This window comes from Camelus bactrianus, chromosome 4 (genome assembly GCF_048773025.1).
Source record: "Camelus bactrianus isolate YW-2024 breed Bactrian camel chromosome 4, ASM4877302v1, whole genome shotgun sequence".
NCBI classification, from domain to species: domain Eukaryota; kingdom Metazoa; phylum Chordata; class Mammalia; order Artiodactyla; family Camelidae; genus Camelus; species Camelus bactrianus.
This window is the reverse complement of record NC_133542.1, coordinates 84,778,297-84,797,673: the sequence shown is the minus strand read 5'-3', so window position 1 is coordinate 84,797,673 and position 19,377 is coordinate 84,778,297. Positions and strand designations below refer to the sequence as shown.

Below are 19,377 nucleotides of genomic sequence, written 5' to 3'. Positions count from 1 at the left end.
GGTCCGACCGGCCGAGCCCCGCGCGCCCCGCCCGCGCCCTGCGCCTCCGCCCGGCCGGCTGGCGGGGGAGGGGGCATGAGCCGGCGCCCGCGCGCCGCCCGGAGCTGCGGGCCGGCCTAGACCCCCGCGCGGGCCCCGCGCCCCAGCCGCTGCCGCCGCCGAGCCCCGGGGCGCCGCGATGCAGCGGCCGGGGGAGCCGGGCGCAGCGCGGTTCGGGCCGCCCGAGGGCTGTGCCGACCACCGGCCGCACCGCTACCGCAGCTTCATGATCGAGGAAATCCTCACTGAGCCTCCGGGGCCCAAGGGCGCCGCTCCTGCCGCCGCCGCCGCCGCCGCGGGCGAGCTGCTCAAGTTCGGCGTGCAGGCGCTGCTGGCGGCGCGGCCCTTCCACAGCCACCTGGGTACGTGCGGGGCCGGGGGCCGCGGGGCGCTGGCCGGGCTCGGCGGGAGGAAGCGAGCCGCAGCGTCTCCAAAACGCAGCTCCGGGCGCGCAGGCCCGGGGCCAGTCCCTCGGCGCGCTCCCGGCCGGGAAGCAGAGGCGGCAGGCGCCCGGCCGCGCAGAAACAAGGCCTCGTGCCCGTGGGCCAGGCCGGCCGGGAGGGCGTTCTCTCTCTCCTTCACTGAGACCCTGCGGCTTCCAGTCCCGAGGAGTCCAGGCCCGGGGACCCGAGCCCGCATCCCCATCGCGGGCGCTGGACCAGACTGCTAATGTCAGACTTCGGGTCAAAGCGACCTCAGGCCGCGGGCGCCTGGGCCTTCGCCGCAGAGGGCTGGCTGGGAGTGGCCGCGGCTGCCCAAGCCGGGGAAGCCGGACAAGCCGGACCTTTGGGAAGGAGGCCCGTGTCTCCGAGTGCTGTGCTGGGGGCTGACGCTGGCCCGGGCCAGCCCGGAGCCTCCAAGAGCCCAGGGTCTTAGGCTGGCAACGAACTGCCCTGTGCTGTAGCGCCGATCCCCTTGGGCCTTGCCTGGGGACAAGGGGCCTGGTTGTGAGCTGCTGCCCGACTGGCCCTTCCGCGCCAGGTCAGCTGTGCCGTGGCAGAGCTTGAGCCGGCAGCTCAGGCTTTTTCTGCCCCTTTTGATTCTCTTCTTTGCTGACCCGCCGTGCCCTCTTCACTGCACCCCTTCTTCTGGATTTCCCTGTCTCTTTTACAACCGTCAGTCGGCATCTCTCAGTAGGGTGGGTCTGCTCTTCCTCTCCCACCTTTCCCCAAGGATCCCTTCTTCCCTCTGGGCCCTCTCCTCATATTTACTCTCGCATCTTACCCAGGCCCTCCCGGACTGCGGCGGGGTTAGCACTCGCCCCGTAGTGAGATGACTATCCGGGCAGGGAGGCCTGCTGTGTTCTAGCGGGACCCCAGCCCAGCAAGCTGACTTCCTCCACATCCCATGACCGTCCAGCCAGTGCTCCGCCTGTCTAGGGGGCAGCAGGACCAGTTTGTTCGTTTTAAGTCCAGTTTCTGCTGCCTTTTGCCTCCAGCTGCAGTGTTAATTCGTTTGAAGCGGGCAAAAAAAATATCGTTTAGGACTAATGAAAATGAAAACGTTTTCGTGGGGGAAGCGCATAAACAGAGAAAACAGGAGGAACAAATTTCTCAATTCTTGGGGTGCTTTGTAATCTCTGGGAAACACCCACCTTCACCCCTGCTGACAACCGGCTGCCTGCCCGCTGGGGAGGCTGTTGTGCCCCGCACAGAAGAGCACATGCGCTTTCTCCTTATTTATTATTTTTTTTTTTCTGAACGCAGCAAAGCCGATTTAGTTGGGGCAAACGCTCGTCTTCCTAACGCTTTCTTTCTTTCTTTTTCTTGGTTTCCCTTTTCCGTGAAACATACTCTGTGCGTTTGGGAGCTGCGACCTTGTTCATTGAGAATTCTTAAGTCTCAGAGGCGGCTGGTGCCTGGGGAATGCCAGGCATAGCCCGGGTTGGGGAGTTCCCCCTCCCAGACTCTGGGGACCCTGGCGTCGAAGAGGGTCAGCCTAGGTGCCTGGAACAAATCTTTCACTTCTCGGCCAGCGCGAAGCTTTTGTGCTGGGTGGCACTGGCCGGGGCGCATGGTGCGAGGATCTCCAGGAGGAGGAGCACGGCCCGAGCTCACCCGGCTCCCCACTCTCTCCCCGCAGCTGTGTTGAAAGCCGAGCAGGCGGCAGTGTTTAAGTTCCCGCTGGCGCCGCTGGGCTGCTCCGGGCTAGGCTCGGCGCTGCTTGCCGCGGGGCCTGGGCTGCCCGGCGCTGCGGGCGCACCGCACCTGCCGCTCGAGCTGCAGCTCCGCGGGAAGCTGGAGGCACCAGGCGCAGGGGAGCCGGGCACTAAGGCCAAGAAGGGGCGTCGGAGCCGCACCGTGTTCACCGAGTTGCAGCTGATGGGCCTAGAGAAACGCTTCGAGAAGCAGAAGTACCTCTCCACGCCCGACAGGTAGCACGGGGCCAGGCTGAGCCCAGCGGGTGGTGGGAAGGGTGCTGCTTGCCCTGATGAGGGTGCATCCCGCTCTTTCCAGAATAGATCTCGCCGAGTCCCTGGGTCTGAGCCAGTTGCAGGTGAAGACTTGGTACCAGAATCGAAGGATGAAGTGGAAGAAAATAGTGAGTGTGCCCGTGGCTTTCCGCGCCCTCTGTTTGCCGCCATGCTTCTGTAGCCTTCAAGAGCTGCTCTCCTCTCCACCGTGGAGACTTCTGCCCAACCGTCCCGGTTTCCTCGGTGCCTGGTGCCCAGAGGGACCCTCTCTGTTCTCTGTCCCTCTGGGTGTCCTAGCCCAGTCCGCATTCCTTCGTGCTCCCAGAACCCCTAGGACTCCAGGAAGCCTCGAACCCCTCTGCTGAACCCTCTTGTCGCTTTTATGCCCAGGAGAGCTCAAATGGTCGCCATCTCCCCGGGGCTGGGCGCGGCCTCAAATGGCCTCGTTGGGCTCTTCAAGGCCCCTGCCTGGGCACAGGGTGCGGGGTTCCCCGGCCCTGCCCCAGCTCACTGCGGTGCCGCTCGTCTCCTGCGCAGGTGCTGCAGGGCGGCGGCCTGGAGTCTCCCACCAAGCCCAAAGGGAGGCCAAAGAAGAACTCCATCCCCACGAGCGAGCAGCTCACGGAGCAGGAGCGCGCCAAGGAGGCAGAGAAGCCGGCAGAGGCGCCGGGCGAGGCGGGCGATAGGAGCCAGGAGGACTGAGCGCGGCAGAGGGTGCGGGCCCAGAAACACCCGGCGCAACCCGCCGGAAGCCGCGAGTCGGCCCTTACGAGTCCATGACGTTTGCTTTCTAAACTTACTACCTTGAATGCGGACAGTTAGGGGCCAAACAAGAAAGGACAGATCCTGAAGCGAAACCCAGGCCCCAGCGCGCTCGCGGGCCCTCGCCTGGAGACTCACACCCCGCGTAGCGGGAGGCCGCCACCGCCCGGAGCTCCGCGGCGCCAGGCGCTCCGTGCGCAGTCACGCCCCGCTTCCCTCCTGCACCCCCACTCGCCTCCGGCCGGCCCTCCGGGCCGGGACGTCTCCAGGCACACGCCCGCTTCCGCTCGTCGGGGACCCCCTCGGCCCGGCGCAGGCCACCTCGGCCGGAGATGGTGTCCGGACAACCTGGCGGCTCGGCCCTGAGGCCCGGTCCCCGACGTCGCTGGGGCCCCTACCCTTCTCTTACGAAGACGGTGATTTTTTTTTCCAATAAAATATTTTATGACACAGCGGGCCTTGATGAGGGGGTTTCTGAATCCGCGAGGTGGGAGGGAGGAGGGGCGAGGTAAGAGGGACACTCGCAGTGGCTTTTGAAACATCCTTTCCCAGGGCTATGTGGATGAGAGCGGTGACCTGCTCCACCCGGACCGGGCTAGGCACGCAGGCAGCTCGGATGCTGCAGGATCCTAGGAACCGCTTTCTCTATGGGCTTGTGGGGCAAGGCTGTACCCTCTCCCCTTCCTTCTCAGCCCAGGGCGCTTCGGAGTGCAGCAACCGGCCTACCCAGGGGTCGTCCAAAGGAGCAGAAGCCCCAGGCCACCGAGGGGCTCACTCCGGAAGTTGCCGGGAGCTGAGAGCTGCCTCCTATTGCTGTTTGGGTCTCCTGGGACTTGAAGGACTAATTTCGAGTTGCTTGAGATGGTCAGGCCCAGCCTTCCTGAGGCCAAGGGGAAGCCAAGGACTGGAGGTTCGCACACAGGCCCGCCACCATCATCAGCCCCGCCTGCAGCGGCTCCTGCCTCCCGGAGTTTTCACGTTTTCCGCGGGATACACAGGGCGGAGGCGCCTGGCAGCAGAGTATGGTTCCGGGCAGTGGGGGCACCAGACCGAGGCAGAGTGCAAAGGATTTCGAACTCATCAAGTTCAGGCAGGGTGCCCTTTCCAGGGGCGCGGCCTGATGGCACGTGCTTGCCAGCCGCCCTGCCCATGGGTAAGGCATCAGTTGCTTTCTCTCGGGTCTCAGCTGGGTGGGAGCCCTCAAGTAGGTTCCTGTCTTTGTGCTTTCTAGGATGACGACTAGGTACGGGGTTGGAGAAATGGCCACTCTGCTTGTTAAATCTAGGGGAGAGACAGAAACTTGGCCCTGCAGAGTTCCAAAGAGAGTCAAGATTCCAAACCAGTTCCTTGCAGGTCCAAATAGGAGGGAAAGAGAATCAGGAACACTATGCTCAGATACAGGCTTCGCGTTTTAAATTATGAAAACAACCGTTATGGTCTCCACCTGCAGTGGCTGATGGTTTCCTTTTTAAATCACTGCTTGATCGTCCTTTCCTGAAACATACACTTGGGTTTCTGGTACCTGAGCATCCCAGACTTTGGTTTAAGGCTGGGAGGAGTGAGAAAGGGAGTGTTTTCTTAGGGAGCAGGTGATTTTCCGCAAGCCCCAACCCTGCCAAGTCTTTGGGAAGTCAACTTCCTTTCTAGGCTCTTAACTCAACCTTGCAAACAGCTCCCAGACTCATCCTTGCCAGTGTCCCCTGAGGAGCCCCAGAAAACCTGCAGGACCCTGGCCAGAGGGAAGGAATGGACCTTCAGTGTGTGACTGCGCCTCCTGATTCCTTCCAACCCTCAGGGTACCCCCAGTTCTGCTCAGTGTAGCGGTCTAGCTGTAATTTTCCTGTATCAGGCCCAGGCTAGCCAAGTCAGGTACACTACTGAATTTAATCTTCTTCACCTCAAAGGGGGCAGGCATGGGAGTGAAAATTCGAGTTCTGTCCCTGGTGGGTCTGGGGGACAGAGATTCCAGATACAGCCTTTGTCAGCAGTGCAGAGTTGTAGAAGGGAGATGGAGGAGGGGTGGGGGAAAGGAGGAGTTCTGACCTACACTTCTCCAGTCCCTTCTGGGTCTTCAGGTTTTATTAAGTCTGAGGAATGAGAGAGACCTCAGGCAGATTGCCTGGTGGTTCTATGGTGTTTCCCCAAGGCAGCTCCCTCACTGGACTGGAGGAAAGGGCTGTAAGGGACTAGGGCTGTAAGAGGGAGGGAGGGCCTCCGGCGAGTCCTGCGCCAGAGCACAAGGGCCCCGATATTTTAGCATGTTCAGCCCCTCCAGGAACAGATGGGGAACCTGACTCGGGCACTGCTGTCACGAGGTCACCAGCCGGTCAGTGGGGGAGCTGGGCCCCAAACGAGGGGGTCCAGATTCCAGCGTGGGCGGGGGTGGGGGGTGGGAGGGGTTTCTGTCACTGCCTGCGCCGCTGTGCTCCTGGGCCGACAGGGGACCGGGCGACTGCAGCAGACTGAGCCCCGGAGGCCCGGAAGAGGAGCGGGCCCCGCGCCGGCCGCGTCCGGACACCTGGAAGCTCCTTGCTTGGGTAATTCCGGATGAGACCCGATGGAAGCTTAGGTCCGCTCCAGGCAGAAGAGAAGGCGCAGAGGCAGATTTTCCTCCCATCCCTAAATTTGGAGAGCGAACCGCATCCCCCACAGCCGGGACTCTAGGTAAACGGGCCGCATCCTATCCACAGACGGTGACGCTGTCGCCCAGCCTGAGTGCCACCCCGCCCCGGCCACTGAGGCCACCCAGTACAAAAGTCCCCTCCCTGCCCGGAGGCAACCCAGCCCCTCACCCCAGGCCCAGGGATTTGGAAAGGGACGGTCCCCTCGCTTCTTCCCCCTCCCAAGCCAAACAAATCTCTTCACCACTCCAAGATCCTGGGAAACAAAACCCAGAGGCCACACCAGCACGCAAACGAGGTTGCCGCTGTGCCTCCGGGGGGCCGGGTCCCCGAAACCGGGACAGGGAGCGGCTCAGGCGTCTCGCGAGAGACGTGGCCCGGGAATGGAGTTGGGGTGGGTGGGGGGAGTGCCCGCGGCGGCGAGGACCCGCCACCCCGAGACTGGAAGGGCCGGGATGGGCGCGAGAGCTGAGCGGCACCCGAGATTAGCTTTGCGGCCGCGCTCCGGAACAAGCACGAAATTTGCGCTTCTGGGCTCTATGGGATGGGGGGAGGGGGCGGGACAGGAAGGGAGATTCTGAGGGAGAGTTGGCTGAAGGCCTGGCCCGGGATGGGGGGGACTGTGACCCCAAGATCGTGCTTCCCGTCGGCAGTCCCGGGAGCCTAGCTCTGCGCGGGCGCTCAGGAAGGACCCTCGGGAAGATGTGGGCCTGTCGCGGCGGGCCTGAGCTCTGCAGCCCGTCTCCGGCTAGCCGCTGGTTTTATGCGGAGCGGGGCGCCTCGAGGATGTGACAGGCGCAGCCGAATGGGGTCTCTCCATCCCTCCTCGGGCCGCCCCTCTTTGTGAAAAATAAGTTACTCTTGTTCATTTCCTTTCCCTCTTCTGGGTTCTCTTGGAGAGTCAGTGGTGGGAACCCATAAGGTGGAAGGAAAGAACAAGGGCTGGGGCCACATTAAGTAACCCAGCCAGATGTAAAGGTTGCATCTCCTGGAGCGGAGCATCTCTCTTACTATACCTACGGGAACCCCAGCAGGAGCAGCACTGGCCTCTCAACCAGGAGTGGGCAGCCGTGCATGGGGACCTTCCTGGAGCTCCAGGGTCAGGGGAAACAAGGCAGCTCCTCTGTTTCCTGTTGCCCTGCTATTTGATTTCATTTCTGCACTCAAGGGGGATCCCTGCCCCATAAGTTACATCTCTGATCCCACACTAGGTTCTTCTGTCCACAGAGGGGACCGACTGACCGCTGGAGCCTCTGCCCCCAAGGTCTTTCAGATCCAGGTTTCTCAGGGGCTACAGCCAGGCTGAGAATGACCACAAAGGCCCCATGGGCCCCTCTAGCCCAGCCTGGCCCCAGACTTTCTGAGCTGAAAGAAACTTCTCGACAACCACCTTCCCAGCTGCACTTGAGGGAGGTAAGGAAGCCAGGACTCCTCATTCCTCATCAGTGGGCAGGGCAGAAAGGTGACAACAGTGACAAGGCTGTGCATCTGAGTCAGCCTGGCTCGAGGCCCAATTCTCCACTGGCTCTGGTCCCAGGCCACTGCACACTGTGCAGCAGAAGGCAGGTCCTCCCTGACTTTGCAGGGGGCCTGTCACTTTTGTGACTTCAAAAGTTCCCTTGGTCTTAGTTCTCACTCTGTATTACACTGCATCTCATTGACTTTAAGGCAGCACCTTCCTGTTTCTGAAACCTGGGTTCATATGACAGTGGGGAGGGGGTGTTTCAGGTGCTGTGGGCCCTGTGTCTGCAGGATATGACTGTCCCCAAGGCATGTGTCCTTGGCTGGACAGTGATGGCCCCTTACCTCTCAGGCACCAACTCTCAGTGGAGAAAACCATGAAGACAAGGAGGGAGGAAGGGGCCTTCCTCAAGGCACAGGAAGACACGGGGCAAAAGCAGGGAAGGATCTCAGCTCTACTTACCCACCAGGCAGAGGCCAAGTGGGACAGGGCTGTGGGCTGTCAGAGGGGACCCGTTCGCAGGTGGCTCTGACCTCGGAGACACTGAGGAACACCTCAATCCATTGAGTTCCCTGATTGTTTCCTTTTTATGCAAACGCAGTGATAGAAATTTATGTCTTAATAAGCCCCAAAGAGATCCTTGTGTAAGTATAAGATAAAAATTCTGGGTGCCAAAAGAGCATTGGGTCATGGCTTCATTGGTAATGTTTAAAAATTTTTCTTTCTTAGTGTTTCAGGAAATAACAGTGTCTGACATCAGTGCTAGCTTGGACTCTCTGATATCAATCAGGCTCTTTCTTTGTCCATTCATTTATTTAACAAGCAGTTACTGAATGTGGTGGGGTTCCCAATACTGAGACACAGGACCTTTCCCCCATCACCGATCCAGTTACAGGCCAATAAGACAGGTGCCCTACTCCCATTTTCTAGATGGAGATACTGCTCAGAGATGTTAGGCAAGTTGCCCAGGGACACACAGCAGTTAGCAGCAGAATGTTGATCTGACTTCAGCTCTGTGGTTCTCTGTGGCCCCTCACCCATCTGCCTCAAGGTTCAGCTTGGGGTGTCCCAGATGCCTTAGGGCCCCAAACAGCTTCTGCCTGCCCAGAATGAGTCTCACCATTTGTCTATAAAGTATCTATTAAGTGCCTGCTGCGTGCCAGGCACTGTGCTAGGCATGGGGCATACAGCCTCTGACTCCAGGAGCTCACGTTGGAGGTGAGGGCATTTGGGTAGACCACAAAGATGCCACAATTCAATCCACAGGATGATTTCAGGGAAGGATAAATGCCTTGTAAGGGAATCAAGCAGGTGATAGGCAATGAGTGGTATGGGGGCTTTAGTCAGTGTGGCCAGGGAGAGGCTCTCTCGTGAGCTGACCTTTCAATTGAGACTTGAATGACAAGAAGGAATGTGTGCCCGGCAGGGGGCATAACAAGTGCAAAGGTCCTGAGGCACTTCGGAGCTTGCCCTTAAAGACGGAGGAGAAAGGTCCAGGCGGTGGGACCAAGTATGGAGAAGTGGGCAAAGGCAGTAGATAAGGGTGAGGAGGTGGGCCTAGGCGCTGCGTGGAAGGCAGTGGGGAAAAGGCGGCTTTCTGGTTCCCGCCAAGGGCAGACGCCTCCGCCAGCTCAGCCCCTCTGAACTCACAGCCGTCAGAGCCCCGCGGCAGCTCCGCCTCCACAGGCAATTTGCTTTTTTTTTTTCTTTTTCATAAGGATGCAATTTTCTGCGTGCTTTAAGGACATTAGAAGGGCGTTTGACTGACGCGCCATGCGAAACGCATTAGCGAGAGGCTCGAGGCACTGCGCGCAGGAGGCGGCACCCGCGCGGGGAAGGGGCAGGTGGAGGTGGGAGCAGGCCCTGGGGACCGGCCTAGGGCAGGAGGTGGGAAGAACCCAGGAGAGAGGAGAGACAAAAGAGAGAGGTGGGATCCAATATTGAACATTACCAATGAGGGCGTGGGTAAGAGAGGGAAAGAGAGGAGGGGTGGGGGAGAGAGAGAGAGAAAGAGGGAGAAAAAGAGACACGGTGGAGGGGGTGGGTATGTGGAGGTAAAGAAAGCCAAAAGGGGTGGGGAGGAGACTCAGTGGAGATGGAGAGGGACAGAGGAGAAAAGGGGAGAGGAAGGTAGGGGTAGAGGGAAGAAATGGGAGTTACAGGCAGCAGGTAATAAAAGAAAAGGGGAGGGGGCAAGGTAAGTGGTAGCAGGAATGGGGTTCTTTCTTGGGAATGCTTGTCTCCCAGATCCCCGTGTGACCTTGTGCGCGGGAGTGTGCTGCTTGGTAGACGGCGTGGAAAATGGAAAGCAGTCTGAAGTGCCTTTGCCTGTGGTTGACTTGCCTTGTTTCAGCCTCTCAAACACACCAAGCTCCTTTCTTCCTCAGGGTCCTTGCATATGTTGTTCCCAGTCCTTGGTGTTCTTCCCTGCACTCCCCTGCTGCTGTGTGTCCTTCCTCCTCCTCCAGGTCTGGGCTCCCACATGATTTCCAGGGTGGCCGACTCTGACTGCCCCGCCTTGCTGGCTGGCCCTCACCTCTGCTGTGCGGCCCTGTGGTCTCTTTTTGGGCGTGGCAGTCTCAGTCCTGGCACAGCCTGACAGCCCCCGGCAGCAGCTCCTTTCCACCTGACATTCTCCTGAGCAACAGGAAACACTGGGTCTGCAGCCAGACGGATCTGGACCCAGATGTCCTGGCTCTTGCTGGGTTGGTCGTCCTCTGCAGATGCTCAGGAAATTCCCAGAGCTAGGAGGATGCCAGGCGGAGCTCCTTCCCTTCCAGGGTCCTTGCCGGATACTTCTTTCTTGTCAGGGGCAGGTGGGCTGGGCATAAGCAGGGTGGGCTCTGGAGGGGTTTGACCTGGTCCTGGAGCCACGCACCTTTCAGCGTGCCTCCTGGGGATGTGATGTGGGAGCTCGGAGCAGCATGGTCCCCCAGCCTTGGAGCCAGACTGGGACCCAGGACCCTCCCTGAACTTGTAAGTGTTCCACCACTGCCCCCACCATTCATGGAACACCGACGCTGGGCAGTGCTTTTGTTAATCCTCATCCAGGTTAATCAAGTCCGCTTCATAGACGAGGAGCCTGAAGTTCAGAAAAGGGTAACTTGCCTATCCTTACATGGGCAGAGCTAGGATGTAAATTAGGCCAGAGCAACTTACTGCTTCAGCTCTATATCCTCAACCTGAGTAAGTTCCTACAAAGGCTTAGCTGAGATCAGCGCTGAGATCGGCGGAGGCAGCTTGGCTTCAAGCTTGAGGGCATGGGTTCCAAGCCAGGCTAGCTTAGGTTCAAATCCTGACACATCACTCATGAGCTGTGTGGCAAGTTACCTGTCCTCTCTCTGCCTCAATTTCCTTCTCTTTAAAATAGGGACAAACAATAACATCTCATATCCTCCTTGAGGAGCAGGGTTTCCTCACAAGGGATTTTTGAAGTTATTTGCTGGGTATGACTTGATGTTTTTCTGCAGTGTCTCAGGGGCTGAAGGGAGTGACTTGGGTGTTGACAAGGAAGCAACCCCCCTGCCCCGCCCTCCTCTCACACGTGTCTTCAGGGCATTTATCATTGCGTACAATTTTTTGAGAGGTTATCCGTTGATGGATCTCTGGCCATCTCTCCCCACTGGTCTGTCTGCACTGGGAGGGTGGGGACCCTGGCTGCTCTGCTCACCCCTGCACCCTCACTCCTGAGACAGTGCCTGGGGTGTTGTCAGTGCACAAGAAACAACTATGGGCCAGAAGAGTGGATGCCACTTACAAGCTGGGAGCTCCTGGGCCAAGCACACCCCGCATCACTCCTGCCCTGTACCGTGTGTGTGCTGAGGATGTGTGTGAAGATCTCATGTGAAATAGTTATCCTGGTCTTTGCTCCAGCAGGCTCTAGAATGAATTCTTCTCCTCCCAGGGCCTTGTGGTGGTAAACTGAGGCAGGGGCAGGGTGATTGGCAGGCCCTTAGGTGTGTCCTTAGGGGAGCTCTGCTGGTGCAGGTGGCTGCCCCAAGCCACAGCGCCGTGTCATTCCTACACTTTGTCTTCAACAGCTCCCATTTTCCCAGGTCAGACCCAGAGCTCCTGGACAGGCCCTCTATCCACCCTCTCCTCTCACCACCCTCTGCCTGGCCATGCCCTGGTCCACTCAGTGGGTTCCATCATGTCTAGACCCTATCACCCTCCAGAGCACCCTCCCCTGCCTGCGGCACCATCTCTGCCCTTCCTCAGTTGGCCAACTGTAAATACTTTCAGGCACGGCTTCTCCAGAGACCTCCCCAGCTTCATCCCTGTCTGGGTTGGGCAGGGGGTGTGCTCCCACATCCCCGGGGGCTTGCCCTGAACCTGGACAATCACGCACGTCCCCTCCAGGCAGTGGGCAGACTGCCAGGCCCCCAGTGAATGAATTAAGTGAGTGAATGGATGAATGAGGGCCCGGGTCTGACTTCCACCTGCAAACGCTGGCTTCAGGCAGCTGGAGGGTGTTGGCTGCCACCCTCACAGGAATTCACATTCTATGCCCCCAACAAGCGATCTCCAACCAGTGGCTACCAGGAATTGGTGGGTAAGCACAGTTCCTTACCCCGAGTCACCCCTACTGGGAATGTGCTGGAAAATACACCCTTTTCAACCGTGTGGCATTTCGCCCTCTGTAACATAGGCACATGGGGTCAGCTCCAGGAGGGCCACTGGGATGGGCAACCACAGAAGCATCTCCACTGACAGTCAGAGTTATTGGGGCTCTAGTAGGATTTTATTGAACAAGGAATAGCTGCTAAATGAAGTCTAAGATGGCCAGATGCTTTCCGAGGACTCACCCCAGCTCAGAGCTTCTGGGGTCCTCCGATGCTCTTCGTCCACCTCCAAGAGCATCTGGACCTCTGATGCTGTTCGTCTGCTTTCAACAGCTCCTGGAAGCCTTTGATGCTTTCCCCTCACCTTCAAGCAGCCGCTGGCTTTGCTTCAACCAGGCAGCAGCCACCCTGGTGGATGACGAGGAGGAAGAGGGGGAGGAGGAGGAGGAGAAAGGGCAGGGGCAAGATGAAGGAGGAGGAGGAGCAGGGAGGAAGCAGAAGATGGGGAAGGGCGGGGAGAAAGTGGAGAAGTACATCAGCGCTGCCCTCATGTCCTGTCTGTGTAATGCCAACAGCTGCTGGGCAGAAACCTCTGGATGTCTGCCTGCACTTCCCGCTTGTCAGAGAGACTTTGGGCATTGTGTGAAATGAACTGGGAGAGGCCCTTCTAAAGGAGGGACATCGTGTTTCTTTGTAGCCGTGGCCCTGCCCAGTGGCCCAATTGGAAGATGTACAAGTCAAGAGGAGGGAGGGTGGGAGGGAGGACACAGAAACCATGCCTCCCGGGTCTGTGGGAGAAAGTCCAGGCCTGGATGCTCTGAGCATGCGCCCTTCATTTGTTCATGCATTCATGTCTTCACTCCCACCTTTGATCTGCAACAAAAAGCTATATATGCTTACTTGTACACCCATGCTCGTAACAACATTAGTCACAGAAACCAAAAGGTGGAAACAACCCAGACAGCCATCGACGGATGATGGATAAGCAAGACATGGTCTATCTGTACAACGGAATAGAATTCAGCCTTAAAATAAGGAAATTCTGACACACGTGACAACATGGAGGAACCTCAAAGACATTGTGCTCAGTGAAGTAAGCCAGTTACAGAAAGACAAATCCTGTGTGATTCCACTTACGTGAAGTGCTTTTGTCAAAATCGTACAGACAGAAAGTAGAATGGTGGGTGCCAGGGGCTGGGGGAGGGGAGGATGGGAAGCTACTGTTTAGTATGTACAGAGCGTCAGTCTTACAAGACGAAAAGAGTTATGCGGAGGGATGGTGGTGATGGCTGAACAGCAATGTGAATGTGTTTCATACCGCTGTACGCTTAAAAATGGTTAATGGTAAATGTTATGTTACGTGGATTTTAACACAACGAAAGAAAAATTTTTAATTCATGTGTTTTAACTCTATCCACTGAATATTCCTTTACTGGATAAATCCAGTAGCAGTGAGCATGTCTGGTGCCCTCACTGTGAGCCCTATTATTTCCCACTGAAAGGAACCAGGGCTCCGTAGAGAAATAGCTGGTCTATGTCTGGGGTGGGAAACAGACAAGTTGAGCTTGGAGTTTCTTGTTATAACAGACAGCAATGAGGTGACAAGGGATACTGGGCACATGTGGAAAGGACCCAGGGGCCAAGGAGAAGAGGCCCCACCTCCAACCCCGTCCAATATGGGATAATTTGAGCAACAGTAATAACCACATTGGTTTGAAACACATCAGACATTTGGGAAAAAAACCCAAAACTCAAGACTAAGGAAAACTCATTAGCAGCTTTTGGAGGGTGCTAGGTGTTATGGACCCAATGTTTGTGTTCCCCTCAAATTTATCTGTCGATATCCTAACCCCCAAAGTGGTGGGTTGAGCCTCAGGGCAAGGAGCAGGGAGGGGCTGGGGGCTCCGTTTTGGACGGAACCCTGGGAGACAGTCCTCGGAGCCTCCACGTGGTCTCCTTTCCCCTCAGTGAGACTGGTGCTGGCAAACAAGGGCTTTCTCCCAGCATCAGCTGCCAGGGATGCCTATGACGGGGTGAGCGCCCCCCTCAGGAGAGGTGTGTGACGTGAGAGGAGCTGTGGGGGGACAGTGTGGCAAGGAGGGCTGTGTCTGAGGGCACCTCCAGCCCTGAGAGTCAGGCATCTTCTCTTCAGTTGGTGAATGAGGAAACTGAAGCCCAGAATGTGCCAGTGAAACACAAAGTTGTCATTTCTGGGTCCCCCAGACCGCAGGGCCACCAGCTCTGCCTGCAGTGTCTGTGCTGGCGCGTGAAGTGCGGGAAGTCAGAGGATGCTGGCTCCGACGCTGACGGTGCCACTTGCAGTCTGGGAGCAAGCCTGGACTCAGTTTCCCCACCTAGGGACCGCTGACCTGCAGGGGACACGGGGTCGTGTCCCACGCACGTCCTTCCCTGCCGGGGTCCCGCGTCCGCAGGACAAGCCCCTGTTCACGGCCGTCATCACCACAAAGTGCCGTTTGTGATTTTTTTTAAAAAACACACTCTCTGTGAGTGACTCATGCATTTAAAATTATTTTAATATATTTTACACACTTGTGTATAAATGGGGCCGTGTGTTTCTTCTTATTAAAGGAGTCTTATTTAGGCTGGTCATAATATGATCAGGAGGTGCTCTGCCGAGCCCGGGGTATTTACAGGGACTCAGAGTGGTGAGCAGCGTGGAGGGCGGCTCTGCCGCGTGGGATTCTGGTGATGCCTGTGCCTGGTGGTCACCTCTGGGGTGCCGCAGACTCCAGGGCCAGGGTGCTCAGGCTGCTGGCCTCCTGCACGCAGCAGCATGAGGTGCTTCCTGGGGGACCCCCAGGACCTGCTCCAAGCCCCCCGAGAAGAGGTTCGTCAGGTAAGAAATGTTGTCAGGTCCTGGTCTACACAATGGGTGGGCAGGGGGGCAGGCACTGGGCGGCAGATCCTAGGTCCTGTCCTTGTGGGGACAACTAATCTTGGTGAATTTTTGAGAACCTGCAAAGTGTCAGGTCAGTGCTCTGGAGTGGGAAGGAAACTTGAACCCACGCTTAGCATGCATCCCTAGAAACCGCATTGCATTGGCCATTGTTTTTGCTTTATCTTGTTTATGTCTGTCTCCCCATCTCAAGTGAAATCTCTAAGTGCCTCGTCTCTTCCATCCCTCATGTGTCCTCAGCTTCCAGGAGAGTGCCTGCACACAGTAGGTGCCCGATAAGTGTTTGTAGACCGGACCGATGCGTTGATTGATTGAGTCTGGGCTCCTGGTGAATGTATTGCCCACATTTTAATTGGGTATCTACCAGGGGTGGGAACCACAGGGTCCAAAATACACTCAGGTTCTGCTTGGGTGGAAGCTCCCAGCAGCTCTGCACTGTCTCAGCCTCCTTCCGTGGGATTCAGGTCGTTCCCCGTCCTCCCCACACCTGGCACTGCAAGTCTCTCTCATCCTAGCTCTTCTGTGCCTGGGTAGTGGTGGCTCACCGAAATTTTAATTCGCATTATCGTCTTTTCCTGTGTTTGCTGTCACATATATATGCTCGTCTGTGAAATGCTTATTCAAGATTTCTGCTCAGTTTCCTACGGGGCTACTTGTTTTTAATTTATTATTATTAAACTTAGGACACGGTACATATTCTGGATAAAACCCTTGGTCATTGCATGGGTGGCAAAGAGGCCCTAGTTCCCGTGGCATGCCGCATGCCCACCACACTCATTCCCTTTCTGTCTGCTGGGAGCTGGGTGTGTGCTGGCATGCTATTCCGAAGCCTGTCCCCGGGGAGGGGGCTACAGGGTTACCAGGGGAACAAATGTGCTCATTGGGTTTGCTTTCCTAAAGCCTCCTCTTTTTGTCATCTGAATTTTTGTCATCCTGCTTCTCTTCAGAGTCAGATTAGAGACTGCGTCCTCCAGGAAGCCCTCCACACTGTTCCAAACCAGAGGTAGGTGCCTCCTTGGTGCTATTACAATTCACTCTGTTGCATCATCGTGTCCAATTATCTGTTTCCCCAGCCAACTGGGTGACTTGGGTGGGCAGGGTCAGTGCTTCCCTGGGCACTCAGGACCTAATGCCTGCACACAGTAGGTGCTCAGTGTGTGACGTTTGAATGCTGAACTAAGCCACAAGTCTGCGTCTCAGAGCTGTGTCTTCTCCTGGTTGCAAAAGCTCTCAAGTCCTCTTGTGGGGACTCTAATGTCAAGGCTTTCTCATCACGTCCTAAGCGTTAGCTGCCTGAGTTCTTGCTATGTGCCTTTCTTAGCTGCAGAACCGATCCATGACAGTTCACCTCATGTTTCTCTTTAAATCTTTTTTTTTTTTTTCAGTTTGGTTGGTTACTAGATCTTTTCATTTTTTTTTAATTACAATTTCTTTTCTCCAATATCTTTTTTAAAAAACACTTTGGTTTTTAAAGGGAGGGTATAGCTCAAGCGGTAGAGCGCATGCTTAGCATGCACAAGGTCCTGGGTTCAGTCCCCAGTACCTCCTCTAAAAATAAAAATAAAACCTAATTACCCCCACCCCTGCCAAAATATAATAAATAATGCAGTGATAAATAAATATTTTAAAAAGGACTTTAGTTTTTAGAGTTAGTTTTAGATTCATAGCAAAATTGAGCAGAAGGTACAAGAATGTCCCAATTTCCCCCCATTCCCTCATCTGCCATTATCAACGCTCCCTGCCAGGGCGGGACAGTTACTACTACTGGTAAGCTGACATGGCCACATCACCTCATGATCACTCAAGTCCGTGGTTTAAATTAGGGTTCTCTCTCAGTGCTGTACATTCTATGGATTTTGACTTATGTACAGGGACACATATCTGTCATTATGGTACCGTCTGTGAAAATTCCGTGTCTCGCTTCTTCATCCCTTTCCCTCCCCTCCCCCTGGCAACCACTGATCTTTCTAATGTGTCCAAAGTTTGGGCTTTTCCAGAATGTCATATAGCTTGAATCATACAAGTATGTAGGCTTCTCAGCCTGGCTTCTCTCACTTAGCAATATGCAATTAAGTTTCCTTTCTGTCTTGGCTTGATAGCTTATTTCATTTTAGTGCTGAGTTAATATTCCATTATCTGGATGTTCCAGTTTGTTCATTCATTCACCTACTGAAGGATGTCTTAGTGGTTTCCAAGTTTTGGCGATTATGAATAAAGCTGCTGTAAACACTTTTGTGCAGCTTTTGTGCGACCTAAGTGTTCAGCTCCTTTGGCGCAGGGAGCGTGACTCCTGGATCATATGGCAAGAATATGTCTGGTTCCCACCCCCAGCACCTCAGAATGTGACCGTATTGGGAGACAGGGTCTTTGAAGAGGTAATTGAGTTACAATAGGGTGGGTTCTAATCCAGTGTGACTGGTGTCTTTATAGGAGAGGATTTTCGGATGCAGATACAGAGGGAAGAGCATGTGAGGACAGAGGAAAGACAGCCAACTACAAGGCAAGGAGAGAGGTCTTAGGAGGAAACCAGCCTGCTTACACTTTGATCTCAGACTTGCAGCCTTCAGAACTAGGAGGAAATAAACTTCTGGTGTTTCAAAAATACCCTTTCTATGGTATTTTGTTACAACAGCCCTAGCATATTAATAAAATCCCCTGGACTGTTTTTTTTTTTTCTTGTTTGTACAGTATTGAGGTTAGACTTTTAAAATTCTTGTGGTGCTTCTGGAAACAAATAAAAACAAGTCTATAAGCCTTAGATCTAACAGCTCAGTGAGCTGTTCAGTCTACCTGAGCTCTGAGTGAGGTCCCATGAGTTCAGGAGACTCCACTTGGCCTTGAGGTATTCATGTTCGGGCTGCAAAGATGAGGTTCCTTTTCATTCATTCTGTATCTGCTGCGGTTTGAATTAGTTGTGCTCAGAGCCAGACTCTGATGGCGTCACAGAAGTGAGAGGGGCACAGCCCCTGTGCTCAAGGAAAACAGGAGCAGCCAAGGAGCTGGGAACTCATTCATTCATTCATTGGACAATTGTCAGTTCCTACTGGGCGCTGTGCCTTGAGGGACTATGAAACACGCCAGGGAGTGGGTAACCAGGCTGACTCTCCAGCCCTCTGAAACCCCTCCAGTCCCTTCTCTGTATCATCAGGAGGCTCCTGCCATGTCCCAGGCACCTTCTGGGCGCTTCATGACTTTGCCATGTCTCCAGCAACTGGAAAGATAGCTCAGGTCCAGAGTGCTTTATAGGAAACCTTGGTGCCAGATAGTTTCCAGCTTCAAGGATTTCAGATGTTGGGAGACATGGACACCGTATACTATGTTCAGTCTACTGAACGGAATTGGGGAATGATATTCTGAGAAAGCGGACGGTGCACAGATGGCCTCATGTGAGATCAGGACCTGCCACCTGGGAGCTGTTTCTGGATCTTTGAGATTTGAGAACTTTCTAGTCTTTCTAGTTTCTAGTCTTTTTTGTTTCTCCATTTCACAGATGAGGAAATAGAGATGTAGAGAAGTGAGTTGCCTGCCTGGCAACGGGGTGGGGAAGCTGGGCCTCCAACCTGGCTCTGATGGCTCTCTGCCTGTGTGCCAGGTCATGGGCTTGTCCCAGATAAGGGACAGTAAGTATAGGACAGACCAGAGTGTCCTGCGAACTTTTCTTCCTGAAGTCAGAGATGTTGACTCAGGTGAGCAAGTGTTCAGAACTACCCCAGGGCAAACTCAGAGTCTCCCACCTCAGCCAGGTGATGGGCACTGCTTAGAAATTCTCCCGGGGATCCCAGCCAGTCCTGTCCCCCATCCTCTATGGCAATGATTTTGCCTTCCCCACGTGTGGTGCTGATTACACCCCTTCTATCCCTGTACCCAAGCCCTTCTGGAATCTAGTCCCCTTTCTCTTGGGTCCAGTAGAACGTGGTGGCATTAAAAAGCCATGCCAGTTCTGAGCTCGGCCTGGAGTCTTTGCCAGGTCAGCTCTGTCCTGGCTCCTGCCTTGGCTGTGAGGACAAGCAGAGATGGCAGGGGCCAGCCAGCCTGCGTCCAAATGCCATGGTGCCGGTGGCCACCGCACCAGCGTTCGGAAGTTACCATCATGAAGGCGTCTGGCTCCTCCGTAGACTTGTGAGCCATAAGCAGCGGTTGTGGATTTACACCTCTAAATTTTGGGGGATTTCTTCTGTTGCAAGAGCTAATTGATGCACTGGTACTCAGGGGCCAGTCTGTCCTTCATCCTCTCAGTGAAAACCCTGGCTTTCTGCCAAAGTAGGAAAAGCAAGCATACATATTTATGCCTGAGCCCATTGCGTCTCCTTAGGGCGGGGACTGGAGTCTCCTCCCGCGTGAGCCAGGCCCCTCCCTGAGCTCTGCGCCCCACTCCTGTCAGCCTCCCTGACTGCATCCCCCAGGATATCAGCTTCCTGGGGTGGCCAAAACAAAGCACCCTGACTGGGTGGCCTGAACAACAGAAATGTATTGTCTCTCAGTCCTGGAGGCCGGAAGTCCAAGATCAAGGTGTCAGCAGGGCGGGTTTCTCCTGAGGGCTGCAGGTGGAATCTGTTCCAGGCCTTTCCCTCAGGCTTCTCGTGGTTTGCTGGTGCTCCTCG

At 55.7% G+C, this 19,377-nt stretch overlaps 1 protein-coding gene and 1 long non-coding RNA gene across 3 annotated transcripts; both read left to right on the top strand.

The window, feature by feature from the left end:
• Positions 1-44: 44 nt before the first annotated feature.
• Positions 45-3,666, top strand: BARX1 (BARX homeobox 1). 2 transcript variants are annotated; one of them, XM_074363022.1, is made up of 4 exons: positions 45-401; positions 2,122-2,413; positions 2,501-2,580; positions 2,990-3,666. In XM_074363022.1, the coding sequence occupies exons 1-4, from the start codon at positions 179-181 to the stop codon at positions 3,136-3,138; spliced, it is 744 nt and encodes a 247-aa protein (XP_074219123.1). In that variant the 5' UTR covers positions 45-178; the 3' UTR covers positions 3,139-3,666. The 2 variants fall into 2 exon arrangements, with proteins under 2 accessions (XP_074219123.1, XP_074219122.1); XM_074363021.1 differs by having other exon boundaries at positions 2,496-2,580.
• A 1,986-nt stretch (positions 3,667-5,652) lies between these two features.
• LOC123611978 (uncharacterized) lies at positions 5,653-17,343 on the top strand. The gene is made up of 4 exons (XR_006719115.2): positions 5,653-5,878; positions 7,063-7,248; positions 15,724-15,779; positions 17,207-17,343. It is a non-coding gene; the product is annotated as an uncharacterized LOC123611978 (long non-coding RNA).
• Positions 17,344-19,377: the final 2,034 nt, after the last annotated feature.

Coding starts and splice junctions, on each gene's coding strand:
- BARX1 (XM_074363021.1), top strand. CDS start 179: ATGCAGCGGCCGGGGGAGCCGGGCGCAGCGCGGTTCGGGCCGCCCGAG. Junction 402..2,121: donor GCCCTTCCACAGCCACCTGG/GTACGTGCGGGG, acceptor CTCTCCCCGCAG/CTGTGTTGAAAGCCGAGCAG. Junction 2,581..2,989: donor GGATGAAGTGGAAGAAAATA/GTGAGTGTGCCC, acceptor TCTCCTGCGCAG/GTGCTGCAGGGCGGCGGCCT.